We start from the raw sequence: 14,868 nt of genomic DNA on the forward strand, positions 1-14,868 counted from the left end.
ATAGTACAAACCTTTGATTGTACATTTTAAATGGATGAATTATATAGCATATGAATTATCTCAATAAAGTTGTTTTTTACAAAATGAAACATTCAAATCTAGAATTAAAAAGAAAACGGGAAATTGGAGAGCCCAGGGAATTTCTAGGAGGGCTGGATTACTCGTGTCTGAGCCTAGAATATCAATAGTCCCAGGCAGGTGTGTTCTAGTGAAACCACCACAGGCTGTCCTCTCTGGGCACCAGGCTCCCCAGTTTACCTGGATTCTGCACATCACCCTGAAAGTGTCGCCATCGTTTTCTAATGGAAATGATGTGGAAATGCCACCAAATGCCACCAGCCATGTCTGAATGTATACTATCCCCATACCTGCTTCTTTGCCTCACCAGTTTCCAGTTGAAAGAATGGAATGGGTGCTTCTGACAGGCAGAGCCCAGGTCACACACCTCTTCATGCTTTAGCTGCAAGGGAGGCTGGAAAGTATTTTGTATTTTCAACATGTATAATAGGAGGGTACTATGCCTTAGAGGCTGGGTATGCCTCAAGCATAGAAAGGGATTTTATTTTATTTGTATTCTTTAGAGGGGAAGGGAAGGAGAGAGAGAGAGAAATATCAGTGTGTGGTTGCCTCTCTTGCGTTCCCTGCTGGGAACTGGCCTGCAGCCCAGGCATGTGCCCTGACTGGGAATCAAACCTTGATCTTTTGGTTCGCAGGCCTGTGCTCAATCCACTGAGCTACACCAATCAGGGCCATAGAAAGGGATTTTAAATGTTGAGCAGAAAGTTAAAAAACAAAAGATCACCCTTTTGTTTTCACTTTATATTAGGGCTACAGTACAAACTCCTGTAAGACTTAGTTTGAGTTCTAAGCAAGCTCATTTAGATGCTAAAAAGATCAAGATTATAGGCTTCATTTCCATTAATGGTTTTATAATCAGTTACCACTTTTCTATAACCTTCACCAGCAGTCTAACAAATTATTTCTCTGATACCAAGGAAAATCAGATGTGAGAATCTATGAATTATTCTTCGCAAAACCATCCTGACCTTAGCATAGGAGATGGGCAGAGGTTCAGATTATAGGCCTTGCTAATGTAGGATTAGTCTTCAGTAAAATGCTAATGTATGTAACTAACAGTCTAAGGTGACTGGATAAATTTTATCAGTGAAGTTGATCATTTTACCTTACTCTCTTCAATTTTTAAAACCTTATAAAGTCGTTGAGAAGGCAGTTAATTCCAATAATTCGTGTCAGCAATTCAGACACTTCAGGATGTCTTCCTGAGCATAATAACGTGTTAAAAATCATTGTAGATTAATGAGCCTCGAGTTTTCTTCCTGAGAATTCATACATATCAGGACTGTCACCTCTTTCAGTTCTCTTTAATTAACTGGTGGTTTTAAATTTTGACCAATTGCCCTTGCCTGGGTTGGTGGGAGAGAGAAAGGTTAAAACAGTCTTGAGAAAGGTTGAACACAGTTCAAGCTGATAGTGTGTTGTTTTGATAAAAGAGAAAACACAATTCTAATAGTTGACATAACTTTTATTCTAGTCTGTTCTTAACTCCAGGGGGTACATATTTAACCAAATAAAAGTACTTAATATCATTAATGCAGAATAAATTATCTGACATTAAAACTAAAATGACCGTCTTCTACCCCATAATGGAGTGGCAGTAAATAGCTAGACCAACGGTGTGAATCCTGGTTAACTGTCATAGGACCTTGGAAAGATCACTCTGCCTCTCTGGGGCTTCATTTCTTCATTTGAAAATAAATAAACAGTGTGTGTATGTAGATTATGGTTAAAATTAAATAAATTTATATGTGTTAAGCACTTAGAACAATAACCTGGCACATGGCAGGCAAAAAAGTCAATAAATGTTAGCGAATTATCTGAGGAATTTGTTGATTTATTTTTTTAACTTCTTATTTTAGATTTATAGAGAAGTGGCAGGAATGGCCCAATCTCTGTATAACCTTCACCCAGGTTCCCCAAATGTTAATATTTTACCACACATTCTTTATCCTTGATTTGTTTCATTTTTAAGCTACCATGGTGGTACTGTTTTACCCATAACTATACTTCAGGGAATGATTCTTAAAAACCAGAACATTGTTTTAAATACCTACAGTGCAGTTCTCAAAATCAGGGAATTATCACTGATACAACATTATTATCTAACCTACAGACGTGGTTCATATTTTGCCAGTTGTCCCAACGATGCACTTTCTAGAAGAAGAACATCCCACATTGTGCCTTTTATTCTGTTGTTGTGTCTGTTAATTTTTAATCTGGAATGGTTCCTCATAGGTTTTTTTGTCTTTTAAGATCTTTATGTTTTTTGATACATACAAGCCAGTTATTTTGTAGACTGTCCTTCAGTTTGAGTTTGTCTTTTCCTTCAGGTAAAGCATTTTTGGCAGAAATATCATAGAGATAATGTTTTGTTCTTTTCTTTGAAGAGGTCAGGAAGCACGTGATGTTTGTTTGTCCCATTACTGGGCAATTAACTTTGACCTTGTGGATAAGATGGTGTCTGCCACTGTAAAGTTAACGTTTTTCCTTTTGTAATTAGTCTGTTTATGGGGGCAATACCTTTAAACTCTGCACATATTTCTGGTACTGCCACTAGTTTAGTGTGCATTGATTATTATTATGGTTGTGCAATGCTGATTTCTAATTTAATTGTTTCTTACACAGTTATTAGTTGGCATCCTATGGACTTTTTCTTCTCCCCCATTTATATATATCACTATATATTCATAGATTCTTATCTATTCATTGGATTACAGTCTATTGCTATAATTATTCTGATGCTCAAATTATCCTCAAACTGTCTAGTGAGAGCCCCCTTAGCTGGCTCTGGTGTCCTTTGTTACATCTCTGAACACTCCCTTCCTTTCTGGCACAGGTGCCTCAGATTCATTTTGTACTTGAGCTACCCCAGCCTTGAAATCAGCCATTTCTCCAAAGACACTAAATGATATCGAAGTAGATGAAGGAATATTGTATCTTACACTGACTTTCCAAAGTAATATTAACAGATGAATTGTAGAAGTTCCTTTAAAAATGTTAATACTTTGAGATTAATTCATTCTCTCATTTCACTAAGTTTCCTGTCTGTGTTTTGGGCTGGATGCTTCCAGTATAAGTGAAGGTTAGCTCCACTTCACATTTCAAAAACAATGTCAAAGTAGTGGTTACAGACAATTAGTATAGATATTCAGAGGTAGGCTACAAACCTGGGAATTGAAGAGAAATTTGAGAAAGGAGTAGAGTTTGAATAAATACAAAGGAGCAGAGAGGACATAGGTTCAGTTCAAGGGTACAGCTTGAGCAAAGGTATGACACTGTGAATAGGCATGTTTTACTAGAGAATTTTGAGAAGACTGACTAGTTGGTGGAGAAAGCAATGTTGGTAGTTAGTGGTTAGGTGGGTGGGGTTCAGTTTATGGGGAGCCCGGACTTTAGGCCAACTCATTAAAAATTTCTCCTACAAGCAATGAAGAGTCCCTAAGTTTGGGGGCCGGGTGGTAATAAAGAGTATTTTAGGAAGTGTAATCTGATGTAATATTGCAGAATAGATTGAAAAACAAGATGAGTTAGATACCCATTAAAATAGAACTGAGTCAGCCTTGACCAGTGTGGCTCCTTTGGTCAAAGTGTCATCCCACAAAGCGAAGGGATGTGGGTTCACTCCCCAGTCAGGGCACATGCCTGGGCTGAGGCTTCGGTCCCTGATTGGGACGCGTACGAGAAGCAACCTGTCGATGTTTCTGTCTCACATCGATATTTCTCTCCCTCCTTCTCCTTCCTTCCCTTCCCCTCGCTCTAAAAATAGATAAATAAAACCTTAAAATAAAATGAGATAATTGAGTCAAAGGCCTTAGGAATACAAATTGAAAGGCATTTGGTAGGAAGAAATGACTTCATTTCTTGAATCAGGATAACTGGGAGAACGGACACCGATGAAATAAAGAAAATGATGATCTTTATAAAAGAAAGAAAACAAGTTGCAAAGAGAAACTGAAAGAAAAACAAGTTTGTTGATAACAAAATTTTTGTTTTAGCTTTTTTTTCTATAAGGGTTAATTAAGAACTATAGAATTACTCCATAACGTTTTATACAAAACAGTACAGTTAAAGAGTAATGCTGCGGGGCCATGTAATATCATAATTATTAGATACATTAAGGCTTGCTAAATTTCATAACGCTTGTTAGACGAAGATATTTGTAATGGCTTTAATTTCCATAGCTTTAGATATATAGTGAAATAAGAAGTTTTTTTGGTCTGATATGCACTAGTATATTCGACCATATCACCCGTCTCAAATCCTACCTCTGAACTGAAATCGAGATTCCTGACAGATTTGAAATGTATGGCTCGGGTTGGCATGTGGGAGAGTGAGAATATTGTTTCCAAGTGTAGCACTTGATTCTTTTTGTATTATTAAAATTCCCATACCCATTTCTGTATTTAAAAAAATAGATCATTTTTAACTTCTACACTGTGTAAAAAAGAAATCATCAGAAATTAAGAACTTAGCTAACAAGATCTTAAACTCACCAAAGATGGCGACCAAAATATGCCTTGTCATACATTGGGAGGCAAGTAGAGAAAGTACCTAGATCCAAACATTCCCAGGAAGCGAGAATGAAGAGTTCCTGAACTGATATTTTGGCATTTCATTAATTTTTACAATTAAACACATTTCAGTCTTAACCAGATTATCATTCTTTGTGGACATAGCAAGAAAAGTGACACAGGTTTGTTATCTCTCTAGCTACTATCTCTTCAGGCTTTCTGAACTGGCTTGAATCCTAGAGGTTACATCTGAGAACTAAACCTCATTTCATCCACAGGACACCAAACAGGTTTGTCCATTTGTTTGTTAATAGGTTAATGTATGGACTTCCTAATTAAAATCTGTCGAGAAATACTATTACATGAAGGAATGTATTAACCATGTAATGTGTTGGGATAGTGCTGGGTGACTGTCATAAATTCTGCTGCTACAGTTTCTAAAAAGGAAAATAAAGTCGGTTCTTTTTGTCGGGAAAGAAGATTTCATGTTATCTGTGTTTGCAGGCTTTCTGGCTCACATGCTGGAGGAATCCTTGCTGCGGGGGTGTTTTCGTTTTCTCGTCTAACATGGCAGTGGTCCATCGCAGCAGAGGTTTTTAGCTTAAACAATCTGTTTGTGGGGCTGCTTATGGCTCTTACTGTACACTTCAAGGAGGCAGCAACTGCGAAAGAGAGATCAAAGGTAACCTATTTCGATCAAAGTGAAATCACCGTTTGTTTCAGTTTTTACATACATGCTGAATTTCTTTTTAACTTTGGTTTAGGTAACTGTTTATCTGTTCTGATTACTGTCAAGGTAATTTAGGCACGTTGAGAGAGAAAATATTCGCAGGTCTTTTACTGTGAACCATGAGAGCCTTTATAAAAACGGGGTTTTTCCCCACCTTGGAGTTCAAGTTTTTTGGAGAATGAGGGGTTCTGAGATCCCCTTTGAGTCCTATGGGAAAGAAGGGCCTGTTGATTAGTTTCTTCACTGTGTGCTTATATTTGTGCGTGTGCGTGTGTGTGTGTGTGTGTGTGTGTGTGTGGTTATAAGATGCCAAGCTCTAGATTGACCACTTTAAATTATATACCATATGGTACATTGACTTATTCCCTAATTGCAAAAAAACCCCCCTACATTTGTACTTTTTTAAAGGAAGATATCAAATGTAGAATAAAGTAGTTCAGAAAAGATGACAGTAAATTCTAAGGCAGGCTCTATCATCAAGATACTCTGGCACCCCAAGGACGCCTGTATCCTGAGAGCTTCCAGACCACGCCATTCGAGGCCACAGGGGCAGAACCCGCTGCAGTTTATCTGCAGTTTCCGGAGACAGGTCTGTGCTGCTCTCAGAGGGGTTTTGTTTGTTTGTTTGTTTAAAGTAAACTGTTTTTCTGATTATGAAAATAGCACATGTTCAAAAAAGTAAAAACACTACTCATCAATAACCAGGTTCTAAATATGTTACATGTGTTATATTTCATTTATTTAATTTAATAGGAGAAAAAGTAAAGCAAAGAATTGCTCAATTTTAGTTACAGATTTTACTTCAATAAGAATTACACAATATCCTATTACTGTTAGGACTTACCTAGTTATCATACAGGCCTTTCTGAAATTCAGTGTGAAGACAGTCATTTAAGGTCAAATTGCAATGATTTGATGAGAATGAAGAATATTAGTAAAAAATAATGGTGATAAATATTAGTAACTGGTAAATCATCTAAACAATTGATTTTTAACCTGACCTGTGGTATGCCTGGTTTTACTATAAAGAATGGCCTTTTACTGTTGTGCTTGCTCAGAGTTTTAGGTGAGCAATTAACCTGATTTTTCTTTTGTTTATTTCCAGATAGCTAAAATTGGTGCTTTCTGCTGTGGCCTTAGCTTATGTAATCAGCACACAATAGTACTCTATGTTTTGTGCATAATACCATGGATTCTCTTTCGACTTTTAAAAGAGAAGGTAGGTTTTGGAATTTTGTCAAATTGAAAATTCATAATATTTTATTTAGGCCCAGTATAACATATCGTGGGGCTTTAATTTTTTTCATTTTTACATATTATATAAGTTACATTAGGCTCTAACAGTATTTAAAAAATATTATTTACAACAATTATGCAGTATTGGTTGCAGTGGCATCTGGCCTATTTCATTATTTTCTTGCAGATTCTGAATAGCCCTTTGATGAGAATAGGCTGAAAGTAAAATTCCTTAACTGTTTTAGGATACATCCTAAGACAATGGCTAGTGTATTAATAACAGTTCATTCTTTCATCCAGCTGTTTGTTGGTACCTACTGTGTACCAGGTGCTGCTCTAGGTGCTAGAGATTCAGCTCTCAACAAAACAGAGCCCTCACTACTATTGTGAAATAAATAATAGGTCTCTGGTACATACCGGTTCTGTTTTCTCAGATTTCCCTAGAATTAAAATGATTACTTTAGTTTTTTCTCTGAAAGGAAAAATGATTATGAATTAAATGGCAGTGAAAGCAATAAAGCAAAGTTGCTTTGTTAGGGCTTAGGAGATGCGGGTGAGGAGAAGAGGGAGTGGAGTTGGATGCACGTCTTTGGAAAGAAAGAAGCTGTCTGTTCTGTCCGTCTTTCTCCCAGAGGTTAAAGCAGTCTGTGTGCAAAGCCAGTGCTGGAGTGACTTTACTTCATTGTTCATTTGTTAATTCCACCTCAGGCTCGTGGATCATTTTATCATTTGTCACATATACCCAGCTATCATCAGAATTATATTAGAAAAACACATATAATAAATTATATAGAAAGATGGAAATAATTCTGTCTAAGCTTTAGATAATTGTATTTACTGTACTTTATTTTTTAAAATATTTTATTTATGTATTTTTAGAGAGAGGGGAAGGGAAGGAGAAAGAGAGGGAGAGAAACATCAGTGTGTAGTTGCCTCTCATGTGCCCCCTACTGGGGACCTGGCCCGCAACCCAGGCATGTGCCCCAGCTGGAAATCGAACCAGCGACTCCTTGCTTCACAGGCCTGAGCTCAATCCACTGAGCTACTGCAGCCAGGGCTTTACTGTCCTTTAATACATTTAACTTGTTAGCTTCTTGGCAACAAAGCAGAAAGAGTAATATGGAGTTATAAAATTTTTATCATGTGATAAAAATAAATAAAAGGGAAACATAATTGACAGGAAAGATGAACTTCTTGGAACTGAATTTTATTAAGTTAATCGGATAAGACCTTATGTAATGAATAGTAAACAGCGTAATAAGCTGTAGTTGAATAATGGTCTTGTAGAGTACACAGCAAGTTCTTTATATGGTCTTTTATTACATAAGCTTCTGATAAATAAGTGAAGATATAAAATTAAAAAATGTAACTCAGCAAAGACTTCAGGAGACCCAGACATTTTCCTTGTGAGTTGATGGATCGCAGATAGGGAGGCACCGACGTCCTGATGTCAGGGATCTCGGCCAGGCTGCTTTTTACTTTTTCAGCTCTACTGAGATATAATTGACATGAACGTGATATAACTTTATAGTGCACAGTGTGATTATTTAGCATATGTATATGTTGCAAAATGATTACAACAGCTTCATTACCTCAGTTTTAATCGTGCGCGCGTGTGTGTGTGTGTGTGTGTGTGTTGAGAACTTTTGAGATCTACTCTTTTAGCATCTCTCAGATATACAGGGCAGTATTGGTAACTGTACACCGTGCTGTGCATTATATCCTCAGAACTTACTCATCTTATAACTAGAAATTTGTACCCTTTGACTGCTTTCCCTTTCCCTCACTGTATGACCCCCATCTCCGGCAACCACCGATTACTCTGTTTCTAGGAGTTCAGTTTTTTAGATCCCACATATAAGTGAGATCATACAGCATTTGTCTTTCTCTCTCTGACATTTTCCACTGAGCATGATGCCCTCAAGGTCCATCTATGTCGTCTGTCACAAATGGCAAGATTTCCTTCTTTTTATGGCTGAACAACATTCCAATGTGTATGTGTATAGATAAAGATATAGTTACTGTATTTTCTTTATCCCTTCATTTGTCAATGGGCACTGAGGTTGTTTTCATGTCTTGGCTGTTATAAATAATGGTGCAATGAACAGGAGCGCACAGGGGCAGTGATTTCACTTCCTTAGGATACACACATGTACCCAGAAGAGGAATTGATGGACCACACGGTAGTTGTGTATTTAACTTTTTGAGGAACCTCCATACTGTGTTTCAAAGTGACTGCATCGGTTTACATTCCCACCAACGGTGCCCAAGGGTTTCTTTCCTCCCTGTCCTCAGCAGCTCTTGTTATTTCTTGTCTTTTTAATAGTAGCCATTATAATAGGTGTGAGGTGATATCTCATTGTGGTTTTGATTTCCATTTCCCTAATGACTAGTGATATTGAGCACCTTTTCATGTATCCGTTGGCAGTTTAAATATCTTCTTTGGGAAAATGTCTATTCAGGTCCTTTACTCATTTTTTTTAGTCAGACCGTTTGTTTTTATTTGTTTGCTATTGAGTTTGGTGCGTTTCTCGTATATTTAGAATATTAACCCCCTATCAGATACGTGGTTTGCAGATATTTTCTCTTATTCCACAGGTTGCCTTTTCATCTTGTTGATACTTTGTTTCTCTGCACAATCTTTTCAGTCTCACGTAGTCCCACTCACTTGTTTTTGCTTTTATGGCTTGTGCTCCTGGTGTCACATCCAGCAAATCATTGCCAAGACTAAAGTCAAGGAGCTTTTTCCTACATTTTCTTCTAGGAGTTTTATGGTTTCAGAGCTTACATTTAAGTTTTTAATACATTTGAGGTAATTTTTCTGAGTGGTGTAAGGTAGGGGTCCAATTTCATCCTTTTGCATGTGACTATCTCATTTTTCATGGTCTTTGTGTCCGTTTTCATGCTAGTGCCGTACTGTTTTATAATATAGTTTGAAAGTAGGAAGTGTGATGCCTCCAGCTGTCTTTTTTTTTTTGTCCATCAGGATTTCTTTGGCTATTTAGGATCTTTTGTGGTTCTGTGTACATTTTAGGATTCTTTTTGATATTTTTGTTTTAAAAAAAATGCCATTAGAATCTTGATAGGTATTGCATTGAATCTGTTGGTGGCTTTGGGTAGTATGGATATTTTAATGATACTGATTGTTTCAATCCATGAATATAGGATATCTATGTATGTATTTGCATCTCCAATTTTTTTTTTATCAGAGTCATAGAGTTTTTCAGTGTACAGATCTATCATATCCTTGGTTAATTCTATTTCTAAGTGTTTTATTATTTTTGGTGCTATTATAAATGGGGTCATGTTCTTTTTTCTGGGTAGTTAATTGTTAGTGTATAGAAATGCAACTAATTTTTGCATGTTGATTTTGTATTCTGTGAAGTCTTTAAGATTTTCTATATGTAAGATCCTGTTATCTGCAAACAGAGACCATTTTACTTCTTCCTTGCTGATTCGTATGTTTTTCACTTCTTTTTCTTGCCTAAGTAATCTGCCTAGGACTTCCAATACTATGTTGAATAGGAGTGGTAAGAGTGGACACCCTTACGTTTTTCCTGATCTTAGAGGAAAAGCTTTCAACCTTTCGTTATTGAGTATGATGTTAGCTTTGGACTTGTCATATATGACTTGTATTATGTTAAGGTATGCCCTAGATCAAGTAAATCAGAATTTTTTAGGGTGCTCTGCAGATGGGCAGAACTGCTGGCTAGAATCTGCTCAGGCAAGCAGGAATACAGTTTCCCAAGATCTGAGTACCAGTTGCTTTGTAAGCTCAGCTTCCCTTCTCTATCTTTCTGATCCTCAGTAACTGAGGCCTGCAGATGTCCCCAGCAGTTCCCATGAGGTGACACTAGAGTGGGCTTTCTGGAAAGCATCCTGCAATGCTGGAGGAGCTGGATGCCCCCCTGGGCCCTTTTTTCCCCCTGCAAAAAGCATAGCCCCAGGGGTGCCCTCTTCGCGCAGCGCTGTGCTGGCCTGCAGAAGGCGGATGCAGTCTCTTCTAACGCAGTCCTTCCCAGTCTCCGTGTTCCAGGGGCGTGCTTCAGCCTCACCCTGGATCCTGGTATTTTCACAGTGGTGTTTTGTCTGTGGATCGTTGTTGGTTGGTCTTTTTGTGAGGAGGGTGGAAGTTAGGGATGATCTATGTTGCCAGCTGAATGGTGTCACTCTTAGCCAGGCTTCTGACATCGGAGAAGGTACATTCAAATGTCAGAGAAGTACATTCCCTGGCAAGAACCTAACAGCCAAGTATTTTCGAGTTAGTCGATTGAGAGGAGGCCCATATGCTTTGTGTAAAACGTGCAGGATCAGAGTTGTTACGAGGCTGCTTTGAGAGCCCATTGGCCCTGTACTAAGGTCAGGTACCAGTGAAGGATGACATTTTTGGAAGTATGACTCCTCAAAGGACCTTTTATTTCTATTCTTTAAATAACAGAGGCTAGAAAAGAAGGTCCACCAACCCTGTGAAAGGGTAGTTGGGTTTGAGGCAGAGGAAGAAGTCCTGGGTCAGTTCATTGCAATTCTGGTTGCCGCTTAAATTATCTGGGAAGCTTTACAGACGTAAGTGTGTGTGGATATGTGTATACATGTATAAATGTATGTATATATCTACGTATGTGTATTTATGTGTGTGGATATGTACGTGTGTTGCCACCCTAAAATAATTCTGACTTGATCCAGGGTGAGGCCCAGACACTGATACTTTTGAAAAGCTCTCCAGGTGATCCTAGTACACGTGCAGCCTGGAAGCATTCTCCTGGACCCTGCGAAGGAGCACTCACGTAGCTGTCTCCCTGTTTATTTCCCACAAAAGGGAAATTCTGCAGCATTGCATCTTCTCATTCTAAATTGATCTTTGTAATAAACTGCCAAAATACAAACATTTACTTTCTTTAAGACAACTTTTAAGAATAGCAAAGGCCTGTTGTTTTGGTTAGTTATTTCTTACCCCCTTTTGATGCCATCATTTTTATGCATCTTATTATCACGTTAGAAATATCAAATGAAATCAGTACAATAATAAAAGCACTCCATAATCAATTAGGAATGTTTATTTGAAAACACTAATATAAGGCAACTGCCTATGACTGGTGAATGTGAATTTTGGTTCTTGTATTTATTGTCACATGTGAATTTCCCTTTTTTAAAGGGAAAATTAGGGATTTCCAATGATTATATCCATAAGAGACCTCCTTTCCCAATTACTAAAGTGACCACTATTTGAATCTTTCTAGTAGTACATCAGAATTCTTTAGGGCTTAACCTTTATAAGAATTTGTCAGTATTATCCTTTGTTTTAGAAATGTGCAGATGAGAAATATATTCTCATAGAGATAAGATTGTTACATAGAACAACAAATTTCCTTTAGTCCTCCATTTTGTATGTAAATTGAGAATAAAGAGCATTTAGGTAAGCTAGCAGGTTATTTAAAAGTTAGCTTCATTTGTGCCAAATATTTCCATGAAATGCCCAAAACTCTTGTAGGAAGAATTATATTATCAATGTATAATCATAATAGAGCTAAAGTCTGTTCCTGATGAGAGAGATGGAGTGAGTTGGTGTTAGGACAGGATTTTGCGCACGTTCAAAATCACCTGAGCAGCTTCATCACTGCCACGCGGCTCTTCCCCGTCGTGCAGTGCAGCTATCATGACGTGGTTTTAGACGCAACAGGTGCAACAAACATGGCACTTATGAGTCTTTGCTTATAATATCTGCTTCATTCAGATTTGATCTGCCATGCAGAGGCGTTCGGGCTGTTGCAATTTTCCAGTAATCCATGGTATTCAGGAGGTTTAACATAGTATTCTGTGGTGACTTAATATAAATTGAGAGATCAGCTCTGAGTAAACACATTTGATAGTTTTCTAGATGTGTTTTTGAAGTTCCAGGATGAATCAAGTAGAATAAACATTGTCATACAACACAGTGTGCTCTGATGCAGGAACTGTCCCCGGGGTCTTTGGTGAAGCTGAGTCTGTACTTCTCCGCGGGTCTGCTGCCCTACGCTTACCTCCCCGTCTCATCCCACCTCAACCAAGCCCGCTGGACCTGGGGAGACCAGACGACGCTGCTAGGATTTTTGACTCATTTTCTCAGAGAAGAGTATGGAACATTCAATCTGGTAAATTTATATTTAAAGCCCTTTTAAGGAATAAGTGCCAAAACTTCTCTGTTTTACCTGGACCTCTATTGAAAAAAAAAAAGAAAGGAAACAAGTTTATCAATGACAGTATGTAGAATTTTCATTTCCGTTATTCATGCAGTGAACTATCCCATTGAAATGTGGCCTTCAATATGTGTAAGGAAAAAAATGGAATCACTTAACCTGACATCACACTATTGTATATTTTGAATTATTTTTAGGATGACAAGTGTTAAAAAAAACTGCTGCCAGCACTTGGAGCACTTCTGTTGTGCCGGTGTCACTCTGAGCTCTTGGTCTTTGATTTAAAGTGTTTGGAAAAGATTAAAGAAAAAAAACCCCTCAAGATCTTTAATTTACCTTGACCAAAACTTTCTTCTTAGATATTTGATGAATAGTGTTCATGTTAGTGGTTAGTGTAATTCTTATGTGTAAATGCTTTATAAAATGTAATTTCCCTAAATGTATGAAATTTAGTATGTTCTAAAGTTTAGAAGTTCAAAGGTACTTGTTTTCCCTAAAACATAAATTAGGGGAAAATGTTAAAGTGGTTGCAGTAAAGGTTATCTGAAAAATAAAAGGATAAACAGGTGATTTTTTTTATTAAAATAAAATTTTAATATAGACAATTGTACCAGATTTTTCTTCATGGTTCGTGCTTTTTGTGCCTTAAGAAGGCAACTCTCAGAAGAGTACATATTAAATAACACCATTTATACAAAATTCTAAGCCATGCAAAAACTAAACAATCAATACATCCAGTCAAGATGGAGGCATAGGTAGACACACTGTGCCTCCTCCCACAACCAAAATAAGAACAAAAAAAATTTAGAAACAAAATAACAACCAGAATTGACAGAAAATTGAACTGTATGGAAGTCCGACAACCAAGGAGTTAAAATAGACACATTCATCCAGATCAGTAGGAGGTGCACAGTTGGGGTTGCCAGGTGGAGAGGGGCCCCGGCAAAAAAAGTAGTGGCATTGGGCATGCAAGGCACCAGTTGACAAACTCGGGGCACGCAAGTCGGCATCGGGCAGACCCCAGGAGCAGGGTGGCAATGGGCAGACCCAGAGAAGGTGGTGATTGTGAAGCCGGGCACTGTGCGCAAAGTGGCTGGCTGACTGGGCAGTCCTACATTCACATGCAGATAAACCAGGCGAAACTGGGGAGCGAGACAGACCGTACAACCCAGGGTCCCAGCACCAGGAAATAAAGCCTGAAAACACTGATTGAAAATACCTGTGGGGGTTGAGGCAGAAGGAGAGATTCGCAGCCTCACAGGAGAGTTTGTTGGAGAGACCCATGGGGTCCTAGAACACACACAAGCCCACCCACACGGGAATCAGCAACAGAAAGGCCCAGATTGCTTGTGGGAAGTGGCAGAAGGGACTGAAATCCAACAGAGAGCGGAGCTAGGGCCTTTGTTCCTTCTGGGCACCCCCACCCCATACAGCATCACAACCCCATGACTGGGTTGCCCCACCCTGGTAAACACCTAAGACTCTGCCCCTTACTACAGTAACAGATGTGACAAGACAAAAAAAAAAAAAAAGGCGGAAAAGGAAGAACAGATTAAAGCTACAGAAATAATACAATTAAGCCACCAAGAGATAGCCAACCTATCAAATGCACAATTCAAAGCACTGGTGATCAGGATGCTCCCAGAACTGGTTGAATTTGGTCACAAATTAGATGAAAAATGAAGGCTACACTAAGTGAAATGAAGGGAAATGCATAGGGAACCAATAGTGATGGGAAGAAAACTGGGACTCAAATCAATGGAGTGGACCAGGAGGAAGAAAGAAACAACCAAACAGAAAAGAATGAAGAAACAAGAATTCAAAAAATGAGGAGAGGCTTAGGAACCTCCAGGATATCTTTAAACATTCCAACATTCCAATTATAGGGGTACCAGAAGGGGAAGAGGAACAGCCACAAGTGGGGAATATATTTGAACAAATAAAAAAGGAGAACTTCCTCAATCTGGCAAAGGAAATAGACTTCCAGGAAGTCTGGGAAGCTCAGAAAGTCCAAATAAAGTTGGACCCAAGAAGGAACACACCAAGGCACATCATCATTGCATTAGCCAAGATTAAAATGAAGGAGAGAATCCTAGAAGCAGCAAGAGATAAGGGGACAGTCATCTACAAAGGAGTTCCC

General features: G+C 38.3%; 1 protein-coding gene across 10 annotated transcripts in view; it reads left to right on the forward strand.

Annotated features, from left to right (window-relative positions):
* TMEM260 (transmembrane protein 260) overlaps positions 1-14,868 on the forward strand; it is a 59,854-nt gene that overhangs the window by 17,160 nt on the left and 27,826 nt on the right. For 5 of the 10 annotated variants that reach the window (XR_008393003.1, XR_008393004.1, XM_037139553.2 and 2 more), the window contains exons 4-7: positions 5,094-5,271; positions 5,801-5,908; positions 6,425-6,538; positions 12,489-12,683. Coding sequence is in view for 8 of the 10 variants with exons in the window: in XM_037139553.2 (XP_036995448.2) it covers positions 5,094-5,271; positions 5,801-5,908; positions 6,425-6,538; positions 12,489-12,683 (595 nt within the window). In the remaining 2 variants the exon portion in view is untranslated. Of the gene's footprint in view, positions 1-4,788; positions 4,880-5,093; positions 5,272-5,800; positions 5,909-6,424; positions 6,539-12,488; positions 12,684-14,868 lie in introns of all 10 variants that reach the window. The other 5 variants (XM_037139618.2, XM_037139563.2, XM_037139568.2 and 2 more) reach the window with 5 other exon arrangements.

Source organism: Artibeus jamaicensis, unplaced genomic scaffold (genome assembly GCF_021234435.1).
Source record: "Artibeus jamaicensis isolate MK-2021 breed Jamaican fruit bat unplaced genomic scaffold, CSHL_Jam_final contig_851, whole genome shotgun sequence".
NCBI lineage: Eukaryota > Metazoa > Chordata > Mammalia > Chiroptera > Phyllostomidae > Artibeus > Artibeus jamaicensis.